The following is a 21099-nucleotide window of genomic DNA, read 5'->3' as shown; positions in this document are numbered from 1 at the left end:
AATATATAACAGAACACATTAAATGACAATCGATACAATAAAAATAGTTAATCAGAAAGTAATCTGAATCAACCAAAAGGGATACTTAAATCTCCTTTTGTTTGTGTGACACCATATAGCCAAAAATAAAAAGGAAAAGAAAGACTGCAGATGTGTTTTAGAGGTAATGTCTTCACCTAGAGTGCCTCCTGGTCATGTTGTTTTGTGATGTACACGCCTGAAAGACAACCTCTGTGGTAAATGTCGTTGATGACTTTGACAAACAGAAAATTCACAGAAATTCACAGTTAAAATTCACAGAAATAACCCAAAGAATATTGCTCTTGCATGTCACATTAGTTTGGAATAACAATTTACATGGAAAGTTAATGTGCTACTCTATCTAATTTCAGAATTTCTACGTAGACACCACCAAGAAATTGTGCTCAGATCGAGATGCTGCTGTTTTGGAATTGCAAGTTAGTTGTCAAAATGATTTGGTGCATTGTGAGAATAAGGACATGACTGGCAAAGCTGCACTAGTGGAAACCACTGTGACTAAAGGTCAGTTGAGTTTTATGGTTTGAACTATTAATATAACAAAGATTGACCCCAGCCCTAATGAAAATCTGTAATACAGGAGTATCTTGTGTGATTTCACTTGGAATCTGTGGCTTCGTCAAAGATGGAGGAAAAGGGAACTTTTCTGGTTTTCCTCCATAAATGCCATAAGGAAAATTCATCCAAGCTCTTAATAGCAGCATGGTATTAAACTCTGTCTGACACTGCAGCATGAATATTCAGTGGCTTTTAGGAAAAGACAACTGAAAAACATGTGCTGTCCTTTTGCTTTACAGTGACACTTACACATAATCTGTTATTAAAAAAATACCTATCCCAAAGTGTTATAAGATGAAAAAGCCATTTACATTAAAGGTATAAAGATGCCTTCAACTCATAATTTTGTATTTTGAAGAACAAAATAATACTGAGCAAATTACTTGACCAATAATTGTTTTAACATTTTTTCTCTATTTGTTTGTATTTCCCATAATTTTTATAGATGGCTAGTATTTCTAGTGATCTTTCAAGTTTTTTCTTTTTCAGAAATGAACCATACTGAAGCTGAAAAGCTAGATCATAAGAGGACAAATCCAAATTTATTTTATATATTTCAACTTTGCAGTTAATATAAAAATTTTTTTCATTGATCTCTTGGTCACAGGTTATATTTGAAATACGAAAAAAATCACATTTATTACAACACTGGAACATTTTGAAGTCTAAAGCAAGAATATTCATCCTCACAGCATTTGTTAATTGATAATTGATATCAATAGAAGAACTTCTTATAAAGTTTCTCCTTTTTCCTTGTCATTCAGTGTGTAAGACTCTTAAAAAGAATTGTCTATTTGAACTATGTGTATTGAAACTTCTAAAAGCTACATAAACCACTTTTCTGGAGAAGAATTACAGTGTCATGTTGAATATTCACTAATCCTTATTGCTGTGGAAATTGATTATTTGTGGACTGACTATTGAAAGTGATGTGGTTTAACCCCTGTCAGCAACCAAACCTCACACAGCTGCTTGCTCACTCCCCCACCAGCAGCACAGGGGGAGAATTGGAAGGGAAAAAGCCAGAAAACTTGTGGCTTGAGATAAAGACAGGGAAAGCAAAAACCACTCACACAAATAAAGAAAAAGAAGGAATTAATTCATGGCTTCCCATGGGCAGACAGGTGTTCAGCCATCTCCAGGACAGCAGGGCCTCATCCTGTATAACAGTGATTTGGGAAGACAACGAGATCACTCCAAATGTCCCCCCTTCCTGCTCCTATCCCTTTGGTCAGTTTGGGTCACCTGTTCCAAAGTCCAACTTCTCTTGCGAGCCATAGCAGTATGAGAAGCAGAAAAACCCTTGGCTCTGTGCAAGCCCTGCTCATATAAAAAGCCCTTGCACATAAAAAAAAATCTCTATATTGTCAACCCTGTGTTCAGCACAAAACCAGCCTATGCTAGTCATTGTGAATACAATTAATTCTGCCACAGCCAAAACCAATGTGATATTTTGGTATCTGGCACCTTTGAAATAAAATTCCAGGTTTGTTATTTTGTGGCTTTGAAAAATCTCTTTTCAGGTTCTGTTTTGCCACTGTTTAATGATTTGATTAGATTTTATAGTGGTAAATGGTGAAGCTTACATGTCAGCCAGGTACAAAAGACAGTATCTTCCATTTAAACCCCACAAAAAGAAAAGGAATACCAACATAGGTTAACATGGTGCTCATTTTTTGTTAAGGGCACTTCCTGTAAATCACTGAGGCTTGACTTTGAAAGCCATTGTCCATGCTACAGGGATTAATTGGATCATTTGCCTGGGTTAGTCTCTGTGGGGTGAGGCAGACATGGGAAGCAGAGGGAACACACCTGAAGAAAATGTGACCAATGCCTCTTTGAGGAAGAAGACAGATGTAAAATTTATGCTGAGGACTGGCTCATTCATAAGCACAAAAGTCAGTGCTTAAGTAGGTGCTTAACTCTATTGGCCTAGACTCCTCACAGACAAGAAACGTGACACAGGCTGAAGTCTCAAAGTGCTTTTACAGTGAAAAGTCTTTGAATATTTTTCTGAATGCAGCTTCTCAGTTTGTGCAAAAGTGAAGTCATAGAGTCACTTCCTGTGCCTGTTACAGGAACTGTACAGCAGTTTCCAAGCTGAGCTCCATGGGCTGAGAAAAGCAGAATGGAGCCACTGTTACTAAAGCTTCAGCTCAATAACAGGACTGGGAGACTTGGTCTTTCCATTTTTCCACTGTGAAGGTATTTGTTTCTGCTTGTGTTTCTTTTGTAACTGGGCACCACTGAGAAGTGTCTGCCTCCTTCTTATCTTCCCATCAGGTACTGATGTCCAGTGGTAAGATCCTTCCTGAGCCTTCTCTTCACCAGGCTGAACAGCCTCAGCCCTCTCAGCCCCTTTTTCTATTTCAGGTGCTTCAGGCACTTGATTGCCTTCATGACCCTCTACTGGACTTGCTCCAGAACATCCATGTCCCTCTTGTACTGGGAGCTCAGACCTGGACCCAACACTCTAGATATGCTTTTACCAGTGTTGATCAAGGGAAAAAGGATCTCTGCTGGCACCACTTTCCCTAATGCAACCCAGGAGGTGTTGGACAACTTTGCCACAAGGATACATTGCTGGTGCATGGTCAGCTTGTCTTGAAGACCCCAATGTTTTCCTTGGAAAAACTCTTTTCCAGTCACTCTTCCCAGGCCTTGCATTTTCCTTCACTGAACTTCATGAAAGTCCTCTCTGCCCAGTTCTCCAGGTTGTTCAGGTCCCTTTGGATGGCTGCACAACCATCTCAGCTGCTCCTCCAATAGCAAACCTGCTAAGGAAAGCTCGTTCCCACTGACTGCTCTGTTATTAAATCACTGTGTCTGTAGCAGGCACCCTCAGCATCACTCATACTGGTCTCTCCATTAAATCCTGACCCAGAAACTCTCAGGGGGCTCTTCAGGCAGAGACCTGGAACCAGCAAGATTTCTTCCTTTTCCTTCATGCTGATTGTTAGCTCATGCAGTTCATGGTTCTGGACACCAGAAAACAGATTTGGACATTTTGCAACAGTTCCAGGTTTGGACCTTTTGCTGAACATGTTTCAGCACCATGGTGAAATGATGCAATATCGTTGACTTTCCCATCTGCCCTGCTTGAAATCTGTCCACCTTCTCTCTCTTTATTCATCCAGAGATAATAGCATTAGTCTTTTGTCCACCCCATTAAGCCTTATTTATATGTCATTGATAACCCTTTTTCACAGTCTCAAAAAGTACTTGATTTTTATTGTGATTTTTCAGTTTCTAGCACCGGTCTACTTTTCTTAGCCAATTCTTCATTTGTTTTTAATTCTGAAAATATCTGATTGAGAAGAGTGTTTTTTCTTCTCATTTAGATCCCCGGCCTTTTCCGGGTTTGAAAATATCTTTTCTCAATTGTTCTTGATCTATTTCCCTTGGCCCTCATTCCATCAAGATCCTAATATTTGCTGTGACACCCCTTCTGAGAAAACAGAGTTTACTTTTCTTTTGGTGAAGACCCATATATCAGTAGTCATAGTAGACTGATGACTTAACTGCTCCTGCTTCTAGTAGAATTTTTTTTTTAAACTTTAGCTATCAGTCAGGCTTATTTTTTCTGATGTATTTCCACGAGTTTGTGGCTGGAGACCTGTGCTTTGCAGGTAGCTTTTGGTGTATAACCAAGAGTGTTAGAGAAAAAAAATAGTGTTAGGACTGCTGGAGGCTTGCATGACTCTGGTACTGCAAACATTTACAGCACTAACTCTTCCCATGCATGTGAGTTCTTAGCCATGTATCTGATTCAAAAGCCCATCAATCACAGGTCTCCTGCCTCATTTCCCATGAAAATTGCAATTAGTTCATTTGAAGTTCATCATATTCACTCTTTGGGCTTAGGCCATCTACAGAACACCAGATAAAGGATAGATTTTGTTACTGAGGATTCCAAGCAAACTCCTAGTACCTCTCTTAGTACACACACTGAAAATCATTAAGTAGTATCATAATGATACTTCTTTTGCAAGACTGGGAAATTGCTTCTTATTTAATTGCCTTGGAGTATATCCCTTTATCCCTTTACCAACTCTGTCCAAATTAGAATACAGTGTGAGTTTGAGCTAGGCAGATGTAATCCAGTCCAAAGAATAGTGATGGATTGTATGCTGACATACCCAAATCAAAGCTAAAGTTTTTCCTGAAAGTTCTATCTTAGTATAGTCCAAAATTATTTGGCTTGATTAAAAGATAATTGCAGAATTATACAGGAGGGCGGATTAGATTATGGAACTGTTCTTCCTGGCCAGCCAAGGAATCCCCATGAGTCCACTGCTGTGTATAGCAAGCTTGCCTGTTCCAGAGGGTGTACTCTGCTCTGCTAATTCAAGAGATAATGAATTAGAAAATATGTCAAGACTAATAACACAGACACACTCCTGTAGGTTTTGAGTGGGAGGAAATGCACCATTCACTGACTAATCTTTAAACTTCTACTGATGAATGTTAAGCTACCCTCCAAAACACCAACCTGTTTCAAATTCCTAATAAGGATGTTGAATCTGTGCTCTCAAAATCCCCCCTAGTTACAGAAACAATTTCTATTTCTTACCAAAGGCCAGATAGTTCCGAAAAGAAAAACATGTTTTTTCCTCCATTTTAAAGCCTCTATTGTCTTTCCTTACAGAGTTCATGTTAATAAAGATAGGATTTATTATCCTTGATTCTAAGAAATGGAACATTCTTCCTCTGTTTCCTTTAAACCTGAATAGGCCATTAAAGATATTATCTTATTTTCTTATATTTGACTGAGTTTGAATTAATTAAAAATGGTAGCAATATCTGCAGGATAATAACTCTCATCAGAAATCTACTGTATTAATTTTTCTTTATCTTTCAAATTTATTCTAAGTGGAGTTTCTATAATATTACATAATCTTCTTGTTCACAGCTTAGGTTTCTGGAATAGTTATAGTCTGCAACAAAACAGTGTTTATGTTGATTTTGTTCATTGATGTCAGGATATTTTAGAGAAGGTATTTATATATTCTGTCTTTAGGCACTTGATTTAGGAGGCTAGTAGGCTGGAGAAAGAAAAAGAGGATTAGGCCTTCCATTTGTGTTTTAGGATGCGCATATATCTACTGAATTTTCAAAGATGGTTTCAGAAATTTCTGCTCCTGTAGCTTGCTGTCCCATTAGTTAAGACAATACATTTGACTATGGCACTGTGCTCGAAAACTAATATTAAAATAAACTAAACATAAAAACTCCAAAAACTTAAAGCAAAATGTAGAATTCTGAATTATTTAAAAAAAAATAAAAGCTGCTATTTTTTGATGACATCACAGTGATTTTGTATTAGTGTTCTAAACTGGGTGGATGGGAATAAGCAATATGAATTAGGAATTCTTTCCTGTATGTGTATGTGACAACTCCCTCCAGCTTCCCCACTCAGCTCAGTCTTTGATTAGGGAAAAACTGATATTAGATTATTTGGCTCCCATGGTCTTGTAATTTTCTTTTTAAAAAAGAAAACAAAAAACTTTTTGTGTTTTCATCTCTAAACACAAAATTTATCCTTGGCTGACACAGCTTCTGAGGTAAGTTTAAAAAAAGGCAAAAAAATTACTTAAAATATGGAGATCATACTATTTTATAGGATGTGACTACACTTTAGTTAACGACATTGAAATGTTTTCAATCTGCTTTGCTCTCAACCAAACTCTAACTTGTTTTATGTCAGAGATAGAAAGCACAGGCTCTGAATCCTTCTAATTTCACTGGTTTATTAGATATGACTTATTTAAATGTGACAATATTCAGAGATTTCAGGCAGGAGATAGGTGGTTGCAAGGAGGAGGTGTGACAGTGTTATATGTAGTTAAACCAAAGGGTATTTCACCTTCATGTCACTCTGGCAGCACTGCTGGCTGTGCTCCCCCAGTCCTGTGCAGAACAGCACTTGAACATCTCTGATGGTGCCCTGAGCCCCAGTCTGCATCCTCTTGCAGGACCTTATGATGAGACAAGAAATATGAGACTGTTTAAAACTTGTGGCAACCATTCCTCATCTGCAAGAGCTGTTGTTACACTGGGGATTTATTTTATATGAGGCAGTATTGAAACGGTGGAAACTAGGTCTCAAAAAGTTCAGTAAAACCAGCAAAACAGACCAGAAAAAAAAACTGACAAAGAAAAACATTTTAAAGTAAAAGGACAGTGAAAAGTGTCAACAGTTTTCTATTTCAGGAAATTTAAGATTCTTTTAAAGAAATTCAGACTAATCTTTTCCAAACATTAGTTTAGGAGATCCCAGAGGAAGATAAATATTACCCATACCTTAAATGCAACCCTACAGTTTATGTGAAATATTTTGATTGTGGCACATAACAGTTTTTAAAGATATGCTACATCATCACATGAAGTAATGGTTGATGGATATCAGCTCAAGGAACAGTCCATTAGTTTTATGGGCTCTGATTCTTCTATCACTGATCAGCTTTCAGCAGCACTCCCTAAAGAATTAGTTTTCATTAGCACTGAGGAGCATAAGAACGAGGCTCACAGCAAATAAAATGCTGCTGCTCATAAAAATGCTTGGTGTGTGCATATACCTTTGGTTCTGTGCATTTTTACTTAAGTGATGTGCAGAAATAAGGATGTGGTTCTACCATGTTGAGTTCATAACATTATTATGTAGAATATTTCACAACTGTTTTTTTCAAGTTGGGCATAAATAAACAATAAATGCTGTGTGATTGGGTGTTAATTTATGCAGAGTTAAAACTGACCTGAAATATTTACCACAGCTATAAAACTATGTTATGGTCACACAGCTAGAGGCATTCAGGCGTGCAGAGTTGTACATGAGCCTCTAGCTCTTGTTTCTTTCAAGCAAGGGTATTGATGAGTTGGGTCACTTCTGTTGCCTACCTTTTGAAGAAGGGCAAAATGAAGACTTATAACAACTATTTCTGACCTTGAAATTTGTGTAAATCAGCAAGCATATTCCAAGAAAAAGCCAATACATCCTCCTTACTCAAAGATACAAGTGAAATTAATGGAAATTTTTAGTCTGCAGAGCACTAGCCTTCCACTATAAAGGCAAATATAATTACACAAATTGTTCCAGGAAGAGCAGAATTAATGAAATTTTATTTAATAAGTATTCAGGACTGTTGTCCCCTACTGCTCCTCTCTGTCTTTCCTGATAATAACCAAAACTCTCCTTGCAGTGTTCCTATCAAAAGAAAAAGAGCAGGTCTGGAGCTATGTGTGTGTTGAGTGGCCAACCAATATGCACAGACTGATTTATCCTGCTGTCTGCTGCCAAATGGAGTGGATAACAGCTGTGTTCTGCACACTTCTCTTTCAATAGAGGAACTAATTCAGCTCTAGCTTTAGTAACCACTGTGAGACTTCTGTCCCCTTTTCAAATCTGACTGAAATTGGCAGAAATAAACTTGTAAAAGTACTGAGGAGATTGATGGATGGATGGACAGCATGATGACATAAGCCTTGTTTTTTTGGCAGACTGAGATAGCCTATCTGATTCAGTAATTCAGTGTTGAGGCTAATAGATTTTTTTTCAAACAGGGAAGAAAACTGCATTGATTTCAGTGTTCAGAATTCCCTTGGACTGTTCAGCTTATCTCATTAATTGCTTAATGCTTTATTGAAGTGTAAATATATACATTTGAAAAGGAACTCTGAACAGGTTTGGGACTGGGGACAGCTGTGATTTATTCTGGCCTGATGACATCAACGTTCTTTCTCCTTGAGCTCTCTTGCTTAAAAGTGTATCAATTTGTTTACATGTGTTTGGGAAAGAAGAAAGCCTGGCTATGCCATCCATGAGCAATCTGTACCTTATATCCGTATTAGCAAGTCTAAGTGCACAAACAACATTTCCCTCGCTGAATCACAGGGATTAGCTTATTCTTTCAGTGCCTGTTTTATTCATTAGTTTGTTTTTACTGATATCAAGCACAGCCAAATTGCAAATGAACTACAAACCAGGAAATGTTTATTAACAAGATAGTGGCCACATGTGAGATATTCCATGCTCTTCTAATCAAATGTTTGGGGCTTTGTTTTGGTATTCTTTTTCCTTTTGATGCCTAGATCTGGAAATACTTTGCTAATTCAGTAGTGAGGGACTCATGGCTATATAGGTCTGTGATAAACTCTGCACAGGTATGGCCAGACAGATACTTGATTAACCTCGTATTTATTTCCAGCCTTTGAATACCTATAGAAGAAAGGATCACACCTTAAAAAAGAAATTACTCTTACCCAGTTTTCAGTCTCAGTCAGCCTGACTGACTCTCTCAGTCATGGCGAGTCTCAGGAGGAACACAAGTGGGATTTGGAGACTGCTGGGAAATTATAGTTATTCTCTTGTTGAAGGGACACATGGTTGTTGCAAGTGTAAGACTAGGAGGATTCTTAATAGAGGAGTTTGGTTTCATTTGACAAACATAGCTTGCTGGGAGATCAGATAGTACACTACGGTAAGTTGTTTCAGGTTGTGCCCTAGAAAATTAATCAGCCAGGAATAGCTGTACCCACAACAGTGTTGCACACTGGTTTGCAACTTCAAGTGAAATTTTTGGCTTTGAAAACACAGTATCCTCTCAGCTCCATGACCTCCATGAGACGTCCTGATAAACTCTGATGATTTGCCTTGGCAGGAGATCTGTGATGATATCACTACCATCATCTCAGTTCTAGCTGGTCCTGCTGCCACCACAGGCTGGGCTAAGGGATGGGGGTGGCTCTGAGGGGTGAAATGGAGCACTCAGTGACTGATCCTTGTGGAGTTTAGTTCCATGAGTTCAGTGGTCCCACATGTCTTGTAGAGCCTCCTCTAGCTTCAGGTGGACCTCCCAAGCAGGGGATGAGACCCTGGGGCCTCCTGGCAGCAGCCAGAGCCACTGTGACCTGTAAAGTGAAGTTGTTACAGTACCCAGATGCAGAGTAGAGCCTGCCACAGTGCTGGAGCCACTAAGAGGATCTCTGCTCTTGTGGGAAAACAATGCTGTTTTCTGAAAGGTTTCTTCTCAGTGATGCTTCAGACCAGTCTAGGTGGATGTAAAGAAATGCACTTCAAAACCTGTCATTTTAACCTCACGCCATTCTCAACTCCATGTCTCTGTTATATCACCTTCTAAATGAGAAGCAACTGGGGGGTTCTGTCTGTAGGAAACCCCAAGGTAACACTGTGGTTCCCTAGCTGCAGGGCTCCTCTTGTCAGGCAGTGGAACACAAAAGCATGGGAGCGCATCTGTGACAAGGATGGGACATGCAACTCATGGCAGGTGGACTGCTCTTCTCTTGAAGAAGATGGTCAGATAATTTTATCTGCCTGCTTTTATGCTGTTAGTGATTACACCAGCTAAACTTCTCAATAAACTTTAAAGTTATTCATGCATAGATAGCAGGGAATGGTCAACTTAGAAGTACTTAGAAGTACAAGCAAGTACATGCAAAAACTGAAATAGGAATTCTTGAGTGAAGACACTCTTGTAAAGTGCTCAGCTCATTTTCGTTCTTGTTCTGTTACAGATATTGTTCAGGAAATTGAGCAAACCATTTAGGATCTCTGAAAAATATGAAAGTGAAGAGAACATTGTTTTCTTTGTTTTTATGGTTGTCTTTTTGCTTTATACAATTTTTCTTCTCCAGGCCAAGGGCAGAGTCTTCCATTTCCTTAGAGTTATTTTTTGCTGATTTTTCAGGCCTAGCAAGAAACTATGAGGCAGAAGAGGAAGAGGAAGAGGAAGAAGAGCATGACTACAGCTATATTGATGAAAACATAATTGAAAACATAAGAAAAGTATTTCATGGCAGCAGCATTAGGAATGACCATACACTCTCCAAAGGAAGAAGGTGAGTGTAAGCTGGGATCACTTGTGGATGCAAACAAGTTCAGGCAGAGTGATTTTTCAGACTGGCTGGTAATCCTCACTTCCCAAAACAAGAGAGGTTTCCCCTGGGAACTTCCACTGTTGCTGCAAATGTCCTGTGAATAAGGCAGAAAAGGCTTCTCTGAGCTGCCACCTGTGACCTCTTAGCCATGTCACCTTTGTTAAAGGAGTACCTATCATTGTTCTGGGGATAGAAGGCCTTTTTTCTGGTTTGTGTCAATTTGCTCTGAAATTATAGTGCTCTGAATGCAGCCCTTTCCCTCTTTCTGGAAGTGGATGCCTTGTTGTGCATGACTGTTTTGATGCTTTAATAGCTTTTGGGCATTATCTGTGCTTTCATTAAATCTGCAAGGTTCTGCTCTGGCAGTCTGCAGTGACTTTATGTGCCAGTGAAGACGGTCTTTCTTTCTAAAAATCTCCGGGTGTCATTTCCAGCTAAGTACAGATGAAAATTTTTCTAAATATGAGTGAAACTGTGGTCAGAGTTCTTTTCACTCGTAGCTGAACCTTCTACGAATTTTGCTTTTGAATTTGGCTGAACTGCTTCTTTTGCAAGAAACCCTTGAAAACTCAGGAAAAACTTGAAATATTGCATTTCAGAGATTTAATATGAAGTATTTAATTTCAAAATATACTTTGTATTTATATTTAAATTATGTGCAACATTCATACTGTGTTTAAATTAAGCAACATAGTGAATATGAAGTAAGGTGGGTTTTTTTCTGCAGTGCTCAACTGCAGAACATCCAGGACAGTGTGTGGCCATATCTTCCCCTACTCACAGACGGAGAGACTCCAAAGTTACAGAAAAGACTAAAAATGGAACTTAGTAGGATATTTCACATAACACATTTCTTCCTCAGTCCATGTGCTATTGAGGTTCTGTCATGTAAAGAAGTTGAGAAAGAGAGAATTAAACTCTCTTCTAACTAAAATATCCCTTCTGACCATAGGCATTAAGGGGAAAGCATACTTTCAAGAAGCAACACCAGCCTAGAGGATCAGCATCTGTTTATACCACTTACTGTTGTGGCATCATCTCTTCAAAATCTTTATCCATTTGCCCTTTAAATTCCCTGTTAATGGAAGCAAGGTTTCACTTTATTAGTTGTCCTCTTTGAGGATACTAGCAAAACATGAAAGAAGAGGACCTTTGCTGCTGAGAGGGAGATGACTCTCTTTCGATAATCTTTGGTTTATAAAGCAATCCCAAAAAATTTTGTCCTTAATGGCTGAGAGATATACCCACTCTCTGAAATCATTAGGCAGCCAAGGAGCATGCGGCTTCTCCAGCCGGCTGCTCTCCCCCAGACATCAGAAATCTGTGCTATGGCTTTTTTCTAGCACATTAAGTTTCTATCAAGATTCCACACTTGCACTTGTGAGCATTTTGGGAAATAAGATTTGACGACGGCATATGCAATTAATCTTTAATACAAGCAAAAGTCTTAAAAAATATGTAGACAGATAAAATAACCAAGTTGGCTGATTTAGGCTTATATACAGGATAATAATGCACCAAAATATGTTGTCTCTTTCTATCAAATGGGTCAAATATCTAATATCTAATCGTAATAGTTCTTGAAGAATTAATCAGTTAACCATTTCCCACCTACGGTGCCTCTTTTCCTCAGGACATTTATGCCATTTATTAATATCTACTTTTAGTTATTTGGTATATATGATTTATCAAAATTAAGTCAATTGATCTAAAATACTTTTAAATAGAATTGTTAGGAGGAAAAATAGTTTTGATGAAATACAGAAGTAAGCCTCAGCAGTTAGGTCTACACTTAAAGAAATCAGTATATAGTATTTGCAGGGTTCCACTAGTGACCCTCTCAAAATCTTTCCATGATCAGGGCTGAAACATGCCAAGGTGATACTAGTAAAAAGTTAGTCCTCATCCCAAGCAGGAGGGAAAAAGAACAGAGAGTTGCCTCAGGTCATTGCTATGTTAATTTTGATGAATAAATGTGCCCAGAAAGTCAATGATGTTAACATGACCTCATCACTCCAGAACAACAAACAATTAAGCAAGAGACTTCACTACAGATGCCTGAGTTTGCTATAGCAACAACCATCATTAACATATTTTAACCTTTCATAAAATATTCAAGCGAAAGTAAAAAAAAAAAAAAACCCACACCAACCCGAAGCATTTAAAATGTGTGGCTTTCTTTTCAGCATGACAAGTTTCTCTCCTTTGCTGCCATGAGTTGTTTCTTCTTTTTTAAGGAGGAAAGCCCGCAGCTTGACAGTCTTTTGGACGGTATTACAAATATCAACAGTGGCTTTTCTGGTGTGAGAAAATGGGAAGATAGAAGGTCCATTGCAATCATTGAACTGGAATAACTCTGGTGCTGCTGTAATGTCTCCTTCTATGTCCCTGACACCAAAAATGAGATGGAGGCATGCAGGAACAGGAACAGCAACAACCACAAAAAATTCAGCAGCAAAACTAGCAAAAGGCAGAGTCTGTCTCCAGTGCTGATAGCTGCATGGCTGGAAAAGGACAGAAACAATGTGGTTCAGACACCTGGAGAGCTGAAAATGAGTGCTGCTGTCAGGCTATTTCAGGAGGTTGCTTTCTGGACTTGAACTGCACACAAGTGCCAGAAAAGGAATGGTCTCAGCTAACTAAGCTTCTGTGTTTATTGAATAGGATACAAAATAGGAAAAGTAGAAAAGAAAGGGAAATGCAGTAAGGAATGAAAAAGCTACACAGCTGTGTTTTTCTGTTCTCATGAACTCAACAGCTGAGGTGGTTTTGTTTGGAAAAATAGTTTTCTTTATTTTCAATTTGTACCAATTTTTTAAAATGAATTGTATGAAACAGATTAAGGTGCAATTTTTTTCTTTATTTTTTTACCTTGTTTGTGCTGAGATGCAGGTTACCTCATATTTGAAATCTAAAGACAGTGCTACAAATGAAAATCGCCCTTTCTGACCCCAGTGCATCTTGATTAATCCTTTTTTACTGTTTTTCTAGGACATTTCTCTGGAGCTGTCATACCACTGACCCTCTGAGCAAGCTGTTTCTTTCATAGAAAAGCCTCTGGGCTTTTCTATGGTTGAGGCAGATTTTGCAGGTTTTGTAGCCTTGGGTACACTGGAGTGAGGAACCCAAACCCATGACTGTAGTGTGTTCTCGGCAGTTTTGAAAGTCCCCTTCCTAAGTAACATTCAATGCAGATTTGCGGGCATCATCTACCTTGCTAATTTTCATGGCTAGATAATTTTTCAGCTGCCTACTGTTTTCACTTCTCTCTAATATGAGAAGTGAAGCTTTTTTCCAGGTTGCAATCAATGGTGATTACAGAGAGAAGAGTCAAGAGGGGGCAAATAAGCAGTGTGTTGCTCTAAGAGCTGCAAATCTTAGCTTTGACTCAGGCAGGACTTCAAAGAACCTGTCTCAAAGTAGCTGAAGGTTCATAGACCCTCAGGGCAGGGAAGACTACCATGATTATGTAGATGTTCTAGACGGTCTTCCTTCTCAAACAAGCCCTACCATTCCCCCACAGGCATATTCAAACATGTTTTTATAGTTGGCAGAGCTGGGAACACAGCCTACTGGTGAAATCTGGCACACTGGCATATTGCCATTAAATATTAATTAAATTATTAATTAACTTCCCTCCAGGCCTGCAGTTCTGTTGCATCAGTCACAGAACTTAGGAAAGCCTGTCCCCAAGAGGAAGGTATCTCTTCTACTATGTCTGCCAGACCAAAATATGACACAGGGGACACCATGGTTGTAATCACACTGGAGATACACTAGGAAAACTTTTTGATGGAGTCACAGTTTATACTGACTAAATGAGCTCTTTCGTCCTGTGAAGGTTAAATATTTCCCTAAACTGCACAAGGTACACCAGTAAAAGAAAAATTTAATGGTAAGATTTTCACATACTTAAGCAAAGTTTCTGGCATAGCTGTGTTGGAGTCATATATTAGCTTTATTTTTGTTGTAGTCTTTGGATTGCTGTGTAATTGTACTGACAAACAATTTCATGGTACAGACAAGCCCCAACTTGCAGCCATTAATTTGTCTCAAGAGCTCATTCACCTGTGCTCCCTGTGCAATTTTTAAATCCAAATATAAAATTTCCTGTTTCACCCTGTCATTATGTTTTGTTTGTTTTCAGAGACATCTGAAGGAAAATAATTCTGAAATTAACTGGAAACAAGTAGGAAGCTGTGTCCTTTGCACATCAAGATTGACCACAGCTGTAAGAAAAATCTGCTCATGAAAGTGTCCTTCTTGACTCAAGGAGAGCATACAAGGCTGTAATTTAGCTATAATAATCCCCTGTGAAATTAAACTGCTTACTTGTCCTAAATAAGAAGTCAAGCTAGCTAATGTCTCATGACCCTTTGAAGGGACAAAACTCTTCTGTACATATTTATTAGTGAATTCAGAGAACGATGCCAAGTCCAATCCTTCATTCTTATTGTGCCTGAAATTCCGGTTATTTCCTGAACCTCTGTAGGGCGTATGCAAAAGGAACATCCTTTACTGAAACAACTGCATGATTGCTTCTTTTGGGTTTTGGCTTTGGGGTTTTTTTTGAGAAGGAAAGGGTAATAAAGGATTGTCTAAGGTGGACATACATTTCTTTAGCCAGTCTTACGTGCTTCAGGTTAAGGATCAAAACTGGAAATGGCCAGATTCTGCCACTTTTTTACATAATGAACAAAGCACAGTTAGTACCATTGCACAACATGTAATCTGCCCTGGAAAGCAAAGCCACTCCTCTTACAAGGCCTGGGAGTGACTAAATTATGTAGCATTGCCATCTTCATAACCCCTTGTACCACTAATATCTAGAATCACACTAAAGCCATTATATTCAGCAATTTACTGAAAATACAGCCACAATGGAAGACAGAAGCTGGAGCTGAAGTATTAGGGTCCATGCCATCCCTATGCACCTAGGATAGGTCCAAAACCCTGTGGCAGTGATTTGAAGTTCAGGGAAAACTATCAAGAACCAATATATAAATACACAGTTGATGTGCCAGGGGTTTCCAGAGTCAACAGAAGATTGAACAGAGTGGCATATCCAGAAATCAGCAGGGTGGAGAAAGGGAATGTGTTTAGAAAGCCTGGACATACCCTTTTTCTAGTTCTGCTGAGGAGTTAAAAAGCAAAAACTCCAAAAATGCTTTAGTATACTTTAAAGCAAAAGTCTTTTCAATCAGACAGTAAAGTATCTTCAGACTTGTCTATTAAAATTCTACTGAATGATTAATTTTCACTAATGCAAATTAATTTAGGATTTCTTAATATTGTCTCATGTTAATTTATTCAATATAAATGTTCATCCTCATTAAAATCAGTTACAATTTAAGTATTAAGAATATCGCTTAGAGTACTTTGATTCCATGCATATGTAGCATACAATGTTTTGCATATCACTGGTTAATACGGCTTGCAGGTGTGTACAAAAGTGGCTGTCACATCACTTGTGGGTATTTTAAGTACATATTAAGCATTTTTAAAATCTATATGTCTATTTTGGCAGCTCAAAACCATGCCATTTGTTTCAACAGCCTGGTATGTGAATAAAATAAATTTTTTGTATTCTACTGATTTTTTTTCTTTTTTTCACTTTACTGCTGAATGCGATGTTGTCATCTGCTGGATTTCTGAAAGGTATGATATGTTACTACCATGATTTCCTTCAGGAAAGCACCAGGTTTCTACAGAAGCAGAGGAAAGCCAACAGCCTTCTGGGCTGTGGTGGCAGGATGTGCCAGCAGGCAGAGGGAGGTCATTCTTCTCTCTGCTCACTACTGGTGAAGCCACTGGACTGCTGTGTCAGTTCTGGGCTCCCTGGTGCAAGAAAGATACAGACATACTGCAGTGAGTCCTACAAAAGCCCATGAGAATAGTTGAGGACATGGAGAGTCTGACATACAAGGAGAGGCTGAGATAACCTGGAAAAAACAAGGTGTCCTCTAGTTGCTGTAAGTGTTAGGATGGATGTGAACAAAATGGGATGCAGTTACTTTCCCAACAAACCTAAGATTCTTTTGGATATCCTGCATCAGCATTTGGGATCTAGTGAAAAACCCAAAGGCTTACCAACCCTTTCTGGAAATTCTTCCCTTCAAAATGCTTCCAAAGAAACAATTTTTCTTCTTTGCATAGATCCTTTCACATAAGGAGCCTGGTTCTGTCACCCTTGCCATGTGATGGAAATTCTGTCTTGTATATTCAGCCTCACAGAATCAAATGAGTTTCATTGTTCTGAGGAAAGGTGGCAGTTTAATGAACTCTGTAAGCATATAAGTAGCAGAGATGTCTCCCACATCTTTTCCTCAGGCACGTGAACCAACACCATGTCCTACGACAGAAATGGGAGCTGTCCTGGCTGGTCAGTTTACATGACACAGTGGGACAATGCCATTTGCATTCAGTTCTGGATGAAAGAGAGAACATGGTGCTGCCTTGTGCTGTGAAGAAAGGACATCCCATCTTGTTGGGGAAAGCAGAGGGGAGGAAGGAGACATGAAGAAAGATCCTAATAAAAGGCTTGTGTTCGATATTAAAGACTTAATAAGTATTGTGGTTCCCTTATGGCATACAGATGGCCACGGTGATTTCATACTGTTTGCTAATACATGTTTGACAAAGCTATAATGTCATGGCAATCCTTGAGGGACATGGTTATCACTCTCAGACATTAAGGCTCAAGAAGACTGCATTCAGGAAGGGAGAGCCATTTTTAGTTGAACACAGACCACAATTGCTATGCCTGAAGAGAATACAAGTGTATTTAAATAATAAGATATTTGCTTTGCAAAAGATTGGCATAAGCTTTTGCACAGACTTGTTAGCTTAAAGGCTTATCTCTTTTAATGCTAAGAAGTATTTCCAGTGAGTTCTCACTGAGGACCTGATCAGAAGCAGCTGTTTCCACAGCATTCCATGTGTGCATAAGCCCTTCGTGAGACAGAATTTTCTGTTTGGATGATCAACACACACTTTTTTTTATATATATCCAGCCTTTGTGCCTGGGAAGATAAGAAGAATCTTCTCCCTGCATTCTTCTTTAAACTCCAAAACTCTTTTGTTTAAATTACACTTGTCACAGGAACACTTATCTACCACAATGTTCCCAATAAGAAGCCACTGTTTATTCACTTAACATATATTATATCTTTCCAAACCCTTCTAAGACTGTCCAGGTGTTTTCCTTACATTTTTATTCTTTGGTGCACTTTTACTGTATAAACTTTCAACTTCCTGACACCATGTTAAAACTGATAGTCTCTGAAGAGAATATTCTCTTGCTTCTACTTCATGTATGTGTGGCAGGTTTTGCTGTTTGTTTGTTTTTAGTTTTCCTCCTTTGTTTTCTTAATGTATCTGTGTGCTGGGAGTGTTGTTGTGCTTTGCAATAATAAATCTCTTTGATAAACTTACTTTGTATCTTTTCTTGGGTTTTTGTATTTTCTAAGATAACCATTCACAACTCTTTTTCTCTGGGACTGATAAACCGTGTGGGTTTGATGTAAGTGCAGACTGCCAGCTGCTGGCAGGCTGAGAGGAGAGATTACCCTGCCTTTGCCTTGCATTTGCTGCTCTTGCCCCAGTCCACTGCTGCCAGCTCTGTCCAGAGTGGGGGTACCAGGATGGATAGCTCAGTCTGACTATTTAATTTTCTCATGCAACTTTAAATCCCTAATATTTGTTAACATTGGGGAAGATGTGGGAACATATATGGTGTGTCAAGGGGCTGATTCCACCAGGATCTGAGAAATGCTGGTACATCCACGTGCCTTATCCCCATGTCTCTGTGACATTGTCTCTGAGGCTCTAGATGAAGCAGTGCTGGCAACCAGAGGCTCAGGCCAGCCTCAGAAAGCAGTACCTCTTCCCAGGGCAACCTCAGATGTTATGATCTTCCTTTCTTGTAAATACCCCACCCTTCTGTAATTCCTCTGGTCCACATGGTGCAGAGGAAGGATCTGAGCAGGGCTCAGGATTGCCCCACGTGGGGCACTGCAGCTACCTTGTCAACAAAAAGAGTCTTTTCCTTTTTCCCTCTTATTTCAGTTGCCTGCTCTCTTAGGTTCAGTGGTCACATCTGTTAGTATATTGGGACCTAATGACACACAAAAGGAGAGCTAAAAAGAGCCTTTCATTCTGAAATTACTTTACTAGTGCAGAAGCCTGGTTTATACTGCCACTATCTGTCCACCTTACCTGCTGCAGCCCTTTCCTGCAAACACACACACAAACAGTTCATGCACATTTTCCCACAGCTACTAACAGTTTGCAGAAGGAAGTGAGAGACATTAAGGATTTTATTTTATTGCTCTTTCTGTCCTGGAGAGTTTGATTAGGCATTAATAAGTTAAAAACCATTTTTACATTATCATGTTTTTTCTACCCTTGTTTTAAGTAGGTATACCTGTCTTCTAACAAATTTTTACGTGATTCTGCCTCCATTCCTCATCCTCTGAACCCCATTTTGAGCCTTTGCCAATGCTTCCCAACCAAGCAGCCCTTTCCAGCTGGTGCAGTTAGGCAGGTCTGCAGCCCCAAGCTCCCTAACACCCTCCAAGGGATCCTTGACAGCCCCTGCCTGCAGCAGTTTGTGCCATGCACATTGTTCTTAAAACACCTCATGGCCATTGTGTCTCATTGTAAAAAAAGAGAATTAAATCCATAATAAGCTTAGACTCAGATCTACAAGCATATTCATATTTTTAAATTATATCAAAACCAGAGAGGAAACATACTCCTCCTGAGGTCACTGAGGTTAAGGTGATGGAAATGTTATAACAGGTCTCCAGCATCTTGAATCTCACTGCCTTTGGTAGCAGCAACTGAAGGTCCACAGCCTCCAAACCCTGCTGAGAGGGGCAGATAAAATGCCTTGGTTAGAGAAAGTAACTGAACAATTTGGGTTTGAGAAATGAAGAAGGTATTTAATGCTGTGCACAACACTTAGAATACTTAGATTAGATTGGTTTTGTTTCTATCTGTCAGAGTCCAAATCTACATCTGCTTCCCTGCAAAACCTCTTATCTGCCACATTAGAGGCTGCCTGGGGCAAGAATGCTCTTCCCTCCACACTTGCCAGGTGCGATTTTTCCCATCAGAAAAAAAGTGTGCTTTATTATTCATTAGTGAGCGTAGGCTGGAAGGGAACGCCCAATTCTCCACAGATTAGGATCATAGGGAAGGGAAAACCTAGAAGTCCAATTCCTACTTGAAAGAAAAAAGAGGTTTTTGACATCTTTGCTAATGACTTTCTTGGGTGTTTGCCCTGTAAACTCCATGTCTTGATGCCTAAAAAAGTAAAAGAAGTGCCTGCTGACACCTATCTGCTATTCTGTGAAGGCACAGGCACCTTTTCTAGAGAAGGACTAGGAAAGTTGCTATTCCCCTTATGGAAGAATTGGTGGAGACTTAAGCCCCTATGTATTTCTGTGATGTAAGTTTAGGACAGTATTTAGGAAGGCACAGCAGCTGTGTTGCAAATATAGGGACAAGAATCTCACTTCTGACCATTCCTCAGAAACTGATCGCTCAGTAGCAAAGGCACTGAAAACTGCACAGCACTCAGAAGTAAGGAGCTGACTGACTAATGTGAGCTGTGGAGAGGGTGCTGCACAGTATTCAGCACTACTGCCCAAGTTTTGAGGATGGACAGGCTCTTCTCTGGTGTGTTTTTGTTTTCCCAAGTTCTTCCTTTATCATGTACCAATTTAATTTCTAAATTTCCCTTCTTCACTCCCAAACTGTTTGTTCCAATCCCCTTAGGCTTGCTATTTGCTAGTGTGTACAGAAGTTTAACCCACTGTCTTTCTGAAGCCAGCTGTGGCTTTGCTTTTTTTAAATACCACCTCTATCAAATAAGAAGTAGCCCTACTTAATGCCAGCCATTCCTTAGTAGAGAGACCACAGGTGTAAAAGGCATGAGAAGAGAGCAGCAAACCGCAAACTAATGGGGAGCAACAAAAACCTTTATGCTTTGGGAACCCTTCTCATTGGGCAAACCCCAGCTTAGGGGGGCGTCACCTTTTGTTGGCTCTTATTAGCAAGCAGGCTCTTTCAGTGCTCTCCTATTCCTCTCCAAAGCCATCCTACCACACCTCTACAGCTTTCTCTTTACGCTTTTTTCTCTGTTTAGTTTCTGATACTCTGAAGTTTTCCTGTGAGTATGCATCTATTCTATTTCAAGATATCTGTCTCTACTCTGCTTGTAAGGATCCCCCATCTCATATTTTGTCTAAACTTATTGCTGGCCAATTTCTAAAGTCTTTGCCTGACTGGTTGTCTTGTTGGATTAGGACAAAGTGTATGAAATACATAAATGCTTGATGCTGTTTTAAGAAAGAAGACTTTTTCAAAATTCAGAAATATTTCCTAATGTTTCATAAATTCAGGTAAGGAGTAATTTGCTTTTTTAAAATGTGTTTTATAAATACTCCCTCAAGTGCAGCAGTTTGCAGTTTAAAAGTTTGTATTAATGACTCTTTTTGTTTTCTCAAAGCGTACCTTAAGTTCAATCTAAATTAACCACAGAAAAGGTCAAAAAATTTTTTCCAACTTTTCTGGAGCACAACTAACCTAATATTTAGCAGC

The 21099-nt window shown here is 39.1% G+C and overlaps 1 protein-coding gene across 2 annotated transcripts in view; it reads left to right on the top strand.

Annotated features, from left to right (window-relative positions):
* The window catches only part of THEMIS (thymocyte selection associated), a 76622-nt gene extending 61430 nt beyond the window's left edge, over positions 1-15192 (top strand). The window contains exons 5-7 of one of the 2 annotated variants that reach the window (XM_064413111.1): positions 393-543; positions 10302-10452; positions 14639-15192. In XM_064413111.1, the coding sequence (XP_064269181.1) occupies positions 393-543; positions 10302-10452; positions 14639-14648 (312 nt within the window). In that variant the 3' untranslated portion in view covers positions 14649-15192. Of the gene's footprint in view, positions 1-392; positions 544-10301; positions 10457-14638 lie in introns of those variants that run through there. The other variant, XM_064413112.1, reaches the window with a different exon arrangement.
* The last annotated feature ends 5907 nt before the right edge of the window (positions 15193-21099 follow it).

The sequence above is a fragment of the Passer domesticus genome, chromosome 3 (genome assembly GCF_036417665.1).
Source record: "Passer domesticus isolate bPasDom1 chromosome 3, bPasDom1.hap1, whole genome shotgun sequence".
Taxonomy (NCBI): Eukaryota; Metazoa; Chordata; class Aves; order Passeriformes; family Passeridae; genus Passer; species Passer domesticus.
This window is presented reverse-complemented; position numbering and strand designations above follow the sequence as displayed.